The sequence below is a fragment of the Cynara cardunculus genome, unplaced genomic scaffold (assembly GCF_001531365.2).
Source record: "Cynara cardunculus var. scolymus isolate 2C unplaced genomic scaffold, CcrdV1 Un_Scaffold_2907, whole genome shotgun sequence".
Taxonomy (NCBI): Eukaryota; Viridiplantae; Streptophyta; class Magnoliopsida; order Asterales; family Asteraceae; genus Cynara; species Cynara cardunculus.
This window is the reverse complement of record NW_020201267.1, coordinates 46735-56279: the sequence shown is the minus strand read 5'-3', so window position 1 is coordinate 56279 and position 9545 is coordinate 46735. Positions and strand designations below refer to the sequence as shown.

Sequence of the window (9545 nt, the reverse complement as noted above, 5' to 3'; positions counted from 1 at the left end):
GAGTTTCATACCAGGCCCTGGGTGCTTGCTTCAGCCCATAGAGGGCTTTATCCGGAAAGTAAACATAGTCTGGATGTTTTGGATCTTCGAACCCAGGAGGCTGCTGCACGTAGACTTCTTCTTGAAGTTTGCCGTTGAGGAAGGCAGACTTGACATCCATCTAATAGACCTTAAAGCCTTTGTAAGCGGCATAGGCTAGGAACATTCTGATGACTTCAAGTCTTGCAACGGGAGCGAATGTTTCATCATAATCAATCCCTTCTTCCAGGAGGTAGCCATTGGCAACAAGCCTGGCTTTGTTCCTTATTACGTTGCCATCTTTGTCCTTCTTGTTCCGGAAGACCCATTTGGTGCCTATGGCCGTCTTCTCTTTGGGTAGAGGCATAAGGGACCATACTTTGTTTCGTTCAAACTGGAGTAATTCTTCTTGCATTGTGTCTATCCAGTTTGGATCTTATAGGGCTTCTGAAATCTTCTTAGGTTTTATCATGCTCAGAAAGTTGGCGAAGAGGCATTCATTTGCTGTGGTAGATCTTGTCTTGACACCAGAGATTGGATCACCAATGATTTGGTGGTGTGGATGATCTTTTATCCACTTGGTGCTTGATTGAGGTTCTGGAGCAACAGGATACAGCTCTTCATCGACTGATGGAACTGCTTGCTCCCCCTCGACGAGATCATCTCCAGAGTTAGATTCTGGATCTTGATCATGATCTGAAGACACAGAAGAAGTAGATGGTGAAGTAACATGAGTTTCTGTAAGAGTTGTACCTTTAGCATTGTAGACTTCATGATCTTCATCGATTCTGGTGTTAGATTTTGCAGTGGGCACATTTCCAGAGATTACTTCTTCATCGAAGATGTCTTCAAATAATTGAGCTAGGTCCGATTCATTGGGTTTGCCAAGTGATGAATCAGATGCTCTTCTTTGAAGTCTGAGTTCTGAACTGTTGTGTTCAGAAGTCATAGTTGTGGAATCATCAAAGGACACATTGATGCTTTCGATGACGATCTTTGTCCTTTTGATGTAGAGTCTGTAGGCTTTGGTGGTTTTAGAGTAGCCCAGAAATATTCCTTCATCAGCTTTCTTGTCAAACTTGCCAAGATATTCTCTATCGTTGAGTACAAAGCATTTGCAYCCAAAGATATGAAAATATTTGACATTTGGTCTTCTGTGGTTGATGAGCTCATAAGGTGTCTTCTGGTGTCCCTTGTTAATGATTGATCAATTTTGGGTGAAGCACGCAGTTGAAATAGCTTCAGGCCAAAATGTGATGGGTAACTCCGATGAAGCAAGCATGGTCCTTGCTGCTTCCACTAAGGTTTGGTTCCTTCGTTCTACCACTCCATTTTGTTGTGGAGTTCTTCCAGATGAGAAGTTTTGTGTAATGCCTTCACCGAAGAGATAGTCATCAATTTTAGCATTTTTGAATTCAGTTCCATTGTCGCTTCTAACCTTCACTAGTTTTTKTTGTAGAAGGACTTGAAGCCTTTTCATCACTCCAATGAGTAGGTCTGGAACGTCTTATTTCTTCTTTACAAATTCAACCCAAGTGTATTTGGAGTATTCATCGACCAATACTAGCATATACTTCTTTCCAGAGAGACTTTGGGTTGATATAGGCCCACAAAGGTCTATATGAATCATGTCCAAGGGCTTGGTGCAGGAGGTTTCTGACTTGGTTTTATGTGAGGCCCGTTTTAACTTTCCCATCTCACAGGTTGAGCAAAGACGATTTTTTTCGAATTTGAGATTCGGAATTCCCTTGACCAACTTCTGTGTGGCTAGTTTTCGTAGTGCATCAAAGTTGAGGTGTGAGAATTTCTGATGCCATAGCCAATTTTCATCGCTCTTATGGGAAACAAGACAAAGGGTGTCATGTCCCATTGAGGACTCAAAATATAGAAGATAGAGATTTCCTTCTCTCTTTGCTTTGATGATTGTTTGTACGGGCATCGTTTCTATTATGCAGAAACCTTTGCGAAACCTGACTTCAAGACCCTTGTCGCAGAACTGACTTATGCTTAATAGGTTGTGCTTCAATCTTTCGACATAAGCCACTTTGCTGATGGAGATGTTGCCTTTGATGAGAGTGCCATATCCTTTGATAGTGCCCTTGCTGTTATCTCCAAAAGTCACAGATCCTCTAGATTTTTCGATGAAGGAGGACCGTTGACTTTTATCATCAGTCATGTGCCTGCAGCAACCGGAGTCCATATACCATGGTTGCACATGCTGGTCCTGCAAGACAAATTAAGGGGTTTTAGGTACCCATTTCATAATGGGTCCTCGTTTGTTAGTAGGGAATTTCACACTCTTTTCATTGCCCTTAGCCTTTGCAGTATTTGCCTTTCCCTTTCCCTTGGGTTTGGGCTTTTTCATGTTTTCATCGGTTTTAACTTTGTATCGATAGACATGTTGTGAAAAGGGACAGTGATGTGTCAACATGTGATTCCTCAGATTTTGCAAAATAGTTAAACATTGACAATGATGATGCTTTGGATTTGTATGTCTAACGTTCTTTTTATTCGATGTAAACAAAGAAGTAAATTTAGGTGTAAATCTTGTCCTAGCATCCGTTGTTTTTACAAACTTCCTATCTAGTTTAGATTTTTTATTTGAAAAGGTCTTTGGCTTTACTTCTTTTCTCCTGAGGAGGGTATGCTTTTCTTCAGCTGGATGGAAAGAAAAGTGGTGATTAATACTCTCAGAGGCAGGCCACTTCTTCAACTGTTTTTGCTCTGATACCAAATGTTGATCCCAGATCTCTCAATAACACTAATAATCTAGTTCATAATAACCAAATTATAGTGATTTGATGAACAAAGTGATGAATACTCAAGAAGAAATTATGAACATATATGAACAATCTTGAGCGTCAAAGATTTCACTTTATTAATAATAAAAACGTAAAAGCGACTTAGATTACAATAGGCCTAATCACCTATTTATACTAATAAGAATATAACTATCTAATTGAGACTTTTTAGCTAATCATCTAATAACAGATAACGATTATCTAAACTATGGATAAACTTTAGTAATTAAGATAAACTCGAAATCTAGCTGTTGACTTGTCATCTCAAGCTGTCATTCATGGTATGATGGATCATCCTTATCTTTAAGTCTTCATCGCATGCTTCTGGATGAATTGCTGGAAAATACTCTAACTGTAGTTGACTAGAGGTTCGATGAAGATGCTCTTTCTATCGCATCTTTGGTCGTCCATCGGTCCTCTGGTTGTGCTCCAGACTTAGTCAATTCTGCCTTGATGTCTCCATCGGTCTTCTGGTTCTTCATCACTTATTGTTTTTCATTACTTTTTCACTTTATGAATTATGGGGTTTAACAGTTTGATTAATTACATCAATATTAGTCCCCATTATTAACATATCATCCACATATAGACATATGATGACATAAGCATTCTTAAACTGTTTAACATATACACATTTATCACATTCTTTGATATAAAAAACCTTGTGATAAGAGTTTGTTATCAAACTTCTTGTGCCATTGCTTTGGAGCTTGTTTAAGTCCGTATAGGGACTTAACCAGTTTACAGACTTTATGTTCTTGACCTTAACAACAAACCCTTTGGGTTGTTGCATGTAGATTTCTTCATCTAATTCATCATTCAAGAAAGCAGTTTTCACATCCATTTGGTGAATTTCCAAATTATGAATCGATGCTATTGCTATCAAAGTCCTAATTGAAGTGATTCTAGTCACCAGCGAATAGGTGTCAAAGAAATCATGACCCTCTCTTTGACAATACCCTTTGGCTATGAAATGAGCCTTGTACTTTTCTATAGTACCGTCAGGTCTAAGCTTTTTCTTAAAAATTCATTTATGGCCAATTGGTTTATGTCCCGGAGGGAGATCTACCAATTTCCAAGTGTTATTTTGTAAAATTGATCCTATTTCGCTTTGGATTGCCTCTTTCCAATAAGGAGCTTCCGAAGAATCCATAGCTGCCTTTTAAGTAAGAGGTTCTCCTTGTACATTAAAGGTCACATAGTCTGGTCCAAAGTGAATTGCAACTTTTCCACATTTACTTCTCCGAGGTTCTACATCATGTTGAACTTGAGAGGTACCTTCATCTCTTAGAATAGTACTTTGGTCTAACTCATTGTGAGGTTCATCGTTTTCATTCCCTCTTTTCCTTGGATTAGAGATTCTCTTCTCCTTATCCTAATATGGGAATATGTCTTCAAAGAATTCTGCTTCCGCAGATTCAATTATGGTATTTGTGTGAATATCCTCTACTTGGGACTTGTATACCAAGAATTTGTAAGATGCACTATTCTTGGCAGGGTCAAGATAGATGCAATCCACAGTCTTTGGTCCTAATTTGGTCCTTTTAGGTAGAGGTATTTGTACTTTGGCTAAGCAACCCCACACTTTCATCCTTTTGTAGGAAGGCAATTGGCCTTTCCATAGTTTGTAGGGAGATTGACTACTTTTCTTATGTGGAATCTTATTTGATATCATGTTTGCAGTCAATCAAGCTTCACCCCATAGATTATGAAGAGCCCTAGAAGTGATCAACATTGAGTTGATCATATTCTTCAAAGTTCTGTTTTTCCGCTCGGCTACCCCATTTTGTTGAGGGGTATATGGAGTCGTTGTTTGATGTACAATACCATGTAAAGAACAAAATTCAGCAAAGTCATGAGATTCATACTCTCCTCCTCGATTAGACCTTAGAATTTTAATCCTCTTTTCAAGTTGATATTCAACTTCGGCTTTATAGATTTTAAACATGTTTAAAGCCTCGTCTTTGGTGTTTATCAAATAAATATAACAGAACTTACTGCAATCATCAATAAATGAGATACAGTAGTTCTTTCCCCCTAGAGTTGGAGTTGACTTAAAATCACACAAATCGGTATGTATTAGACCAAGCACTTGGTTAGATTTTTCGACAGATTTGTGGGGATGACTTGAGTATTATGATTCTACACAAGTCTTACATTTAGTCATTTTATTCATCGAACACTTAGGTAACATGCCAAGATTCATCATCCGTTGTAAGGACCGGAAATTGACATGACCTAACCGAGTATGCCACAAATTAGAGGAGTCAACCATATAAGTAGAAGCAGCGCTACAGCTTGCGGTTTTATTCATATTTACATCAATATTTGTGATATTTACAATGGACAACTTAAAGAGCCCCTCAGACAGGTTGCCCTTACCCACATACACCCCACCCTTAGTGACTACAAATTTATCCGACTCGAATACAATTTTTAAATCCTTTATTGCTCAACATAGGACCCGATATCAGATTCTTGCTCATATCTGACACATGTAGCACATTGGTGACTTCAAGCACTTTCCCCGATGTTAGCTTCAATATCACTTTCCCTTTACCTTGCACTTTTGCGGTTGTTGAATTCCCCATAAACATTGGTCCACCATCATTGATTTTGACATAGGAAGAGAATAAATCCTTGGAGTTGCATATGTGCCTAGTGGCACCGGTGTCAAGCCACCAATCCACTTCGTTTTTCATGAAGTTCGCTTCAACGACACCTACAAACCTTGTTTCGGAATCTTCCATGTTGGCTTGGTTTGAGCATCCGGCTCTTCCGCTCCCATGATGATCCCTCTTGAGACGGTAATCTCGTGCTTTGTGCTAGGGACGACCGCACACCCAATAATTAGTCATTTGCTTTTTGTGGGTTTGGAGAGGGTTTTTCATGTTTGAGGGAGAAGGTTTAGCGATACCTTTTGCCTTGAACTTCTGAAATTTTGGTTTGGAACTGTTTCCTCCAACGAAATTTGCGTTTGGGTCTATCGAACTTCCATCCGTCTTCTCACTCTTCCTATTGTCATCCTCAACTCGTAGTTTGAGAACCAATTGACCAAAAGACATGTCCTCAGTTAGATGTTTCAAATAGAGTTTGAAATCTCTCCACGAATGAGGCAACTTTTCAATTATCGAACCAACAAGAAAGTTCGGATTGATTCCCACACCTTCGGTGTCGAGTTCATGAACAAGGACTTGTAGTTCTTCCACTTGTTTCACAATAGATTTTGCATCGCTCATCTTGAAGTTCAGGAACTTCCCGACCATAAATCTTTTAGAACATGCCACTTCGGTCTTGTACTTGGTTTCCAACGACTCCCATATTTCTCTTGTCGAGTTAAAGGTAGAGCATATGTGATATAGGGAGTCGTCCAAAGTATTAGGAATATAGTTTCGACAACTATATTCATTACTATTCCAAATCTTGACCACCCTTTGAAAGGCCAACATTTAGATTCGAGTTGGTGCCGTTTGGCCTTCACCGGGATCGGGTGTCGTTGGTGCTTGCTTCGAAAGCACGTTAGACACACGTAATGTAGTGAGATAGAAGAGCATTTTATGTTGCCACCGTCGAAAATCTGAACCCTTGAATTTCTCGGGCTTTACAACGTGGGATTTCAGAATTGTCGATTGATCCATTTTGATTCTTATGTGTAGAAACAAAATTTTATCTTAGATTGTTATGACTAATCGACAAGCAAACAGAAAATAACGAAAACAACAACAAAACTTAAGACCAAAATACTTGAAATTTATGAATCTTGTACCTTATTCGATGATGAACGTAGAATTGAACAAGGATAAGAGGATAGAGGCTTGCGAATTGCAGTGTCCCTAGATGAAATTCCATCCCTATTCGTGCTTGGTACGGACGTCGTCTAGAGGATACAACTACCCGGTTGATTTGGAGGGAAATGACATATATATATATATATATATAGTTGTAGCCAGATGGTCACGAGACCCCAAGAGCCCCAAGGTCCAAGGCCCTATCTTTGACCATCAATATATATATGCCAAGCTAAAGCCCAATCCAAGGCTTTAATTCATTTTGATAAGGCTTATGATCTTAGCCTTATAAACCGTTCCCTTTTCCCCTTTCTTTCCTATGTGGGATCAATTCCTATGGTAAAAACCCAACATGACCTTGAATCAATGTTCGATCTGGAGAACTCTATCATTGTGTCTATTAGAATCACCCCACTCTTTTGCAATGTACTTTTGTCATCTTGTTTTTTGGTGTAGAATGAGTATCCATTGACCTCATATCCTTGGTATGTTGACACAACATGTACAGAACCATATGCCAAATGTTCAACTAATTGATCAACCTTTTCTCCCCCACAGTTTTGTTTGAGTCTTTCGTTCAGCCAGGTTGCAAATGTCATGTTATGCTCGGTAATGACCCATTTATCATTGATTAATTAATTTCATGCAACATTGCCATGTGCTCATGTATGTAGCAAGAAATTGCAATTAGGTTATGTAACCTAAAAAATAATGTAGGTAACGACCTTTTTATCATTGATTAATTCATTTCATGAAACATTGCCATGTGCTCATGTGTGTAGCGAGAAATTGCAGTCAGGTTCTGTAACCTGAAAAAGATGTAGGTAATGACCGATTTATCATTGATTAATTCATTTCATGCAACATTGCCATGTGCTCATGTATGTAGCGAGAAATTGAAGTCAGGTTCTGTAACCTGAAAAAAAAATGTACATTATGTAATTCAACATATTCTGAAGTGATAAAAAATTTCCAATCGTTAGAAGCCCTTCAATCCTACCTTCATGTCGACATTACGGGATGCCAATATTTTTTACACTGACCGATAGCCTATGCAGAAATCAATCACCTTTTTAAAAGCATATCTTTCAACAATACTACCTTTAGATGAAGATCGGTTATTTACATACCCCTTTAAAAACCCATATATCTCTTGAATGGATACATGTACCATAGGAAGTCAACACCTCAAAACTTTATTCTCCAACAATATTCGACACTAGGTGTACCATCACATTGAAGAAGGATGGTGGAAAGTACATTTCCATTTGGCATAGAGTGATGATAATATCTTTTTGCCATGAATCCAACACCTCTCGATCACTTTTGAATGAATCATGTTAAAAAAACAAGCAAAGCTTTGTAAATTTGTGTCAGATATGGTCTGGTAATATTCCACTGATTGCAATAGGAATCATACATGTCATTAAAACATGAAAATCATGCGACTTCACACCAAGAAATTTCAACTCTTTCATCGACAATAGATCCTTAATGTTCGAAGAATATCCGGATGAAACATTGAAACCATGCAAGCATTGATAGAATCTGGTTTCTCAACCTTCAGCAATGTATAGCAAGATCGTGGCAAGTACGTGTGCTTACCATTATCAACAGGAGCAAGCTCTGATCGGGTCCTTATTTCCACCCTTTCTCTTCAAATTTTCACCCCATCTTTTGATTTTCTCATAATGTTCAACAACAAACGTATCAAGCAGTCATAAAAATTTTCTCAATATACATCACATCAAGACAATATCAAACAATCTGTTGGGTTTTAGTTTGCGAAAATAACCGGATAAAACACAGCGGAAAAATAGAACCCGGTTACAAAAACGTTTAGAATTTTTTTTTTCTAAATAAAACCCAAAGCCGCATCCATTGACAATTAAAATGAATCTACACAAACCATAGGGTGTTTAAAATATTTACCTTGTGGTAGAAATTGAAACTTTGATGTAGCACTAAGAAACCAAATCAGTTTTCCTCTATCGGTTGTCCACACACGAACACGCTTGGAACTCCCACCGGGTGCTAACCCAAAGAATCCTAATTTTATAATCGTATCGTAAGGGTTTTGGGGCTACAACTAGTTATTAGAACTCAATCGTCAACTTTGGTTTAGCCCCTAAGCCTTATTTACATGGTCAGTCTTTGAGATTGACCATAACTTTTAATAAGGCTTATTCATTATCTAAAATTATTATTTATTTATCTAATAATATCTTATATAATTAACTAAAAACATTTAAGATAAGTATATACATATCTATAGATTAAACCCTGTAATTATAATAATCACAAAATGGTACACATGTTTAGATACTTTCTTTAGTGCAAGCATACATGTTCTTTGTGTACGACCCTTTAGGTTTACATGGCTTGTTGGCAGTGTATCTTGGTGACACGTGTCGTGGGTATAACATACAACTTACATTCTCCCACTTACACATGACACATTGTAACACAAACAGTGGTAAGCGTCTAGCAACACGTCACTGCCCCAACGCTATGTAAATGTGCTTTTCTTCTAGAAATTYRATWGATCCAAYCAATCWTATACTGGAGTCATTCATCATCCCTTTGTTTCACGATATTTGAATTGAACTTCTAAGGCATAGATCTTGCTCATCCTTTATAGTTCAAAATTCTATTTCTCGATCCTAACACGTCTTGATTAGACTGGTGCTATTGGTTCAACCAATACATCAGTCCATGGCCATGTTAATCAAATTGTGTTATCGAGGGGCCCAAAATATCTCTCTCATCTTGAAAGGAGCAAATCCCATTTTGCATGTACACGACTTATACACTATCTATGTTATGCCCAACATAGTCCTTATGATCACCCGGTAAAGGGTAACTTTAAACTATATCAAAGCACAACACTTTTCATGCATTGGATACCAATGTACATATTAGGTCTAAGGATAACAAA

The 9545-nt window shown here is 38.0% G+C and overlaps 1 protein-coding gene across 1 annotated transcript; it reads right to left on the bottom strand.

Moving 5' to 3' along the window:
* Nucleotides 1–5233: 5233 nt before the first annotated feature.
* On the bottom strand, nucleotides 5234–6268 carry LOC112503353. Its single transcript, XM_025107410.1, has 2 exons — nucleotides 5744–6268; nucleotides 5234–5644 (listed from the first exon to the last, which is right to left on the bottom strand). Exons 1-2 carry the CDS (start codon nucleotides 6266–6268, stop codon nucleotides 5234–5236), a joined length of 936 nt encoding a protein of 311 aa, XP_024963178.1.
* Nucleotides 6269–9545: the final 3277 nt, after the last annotated feature.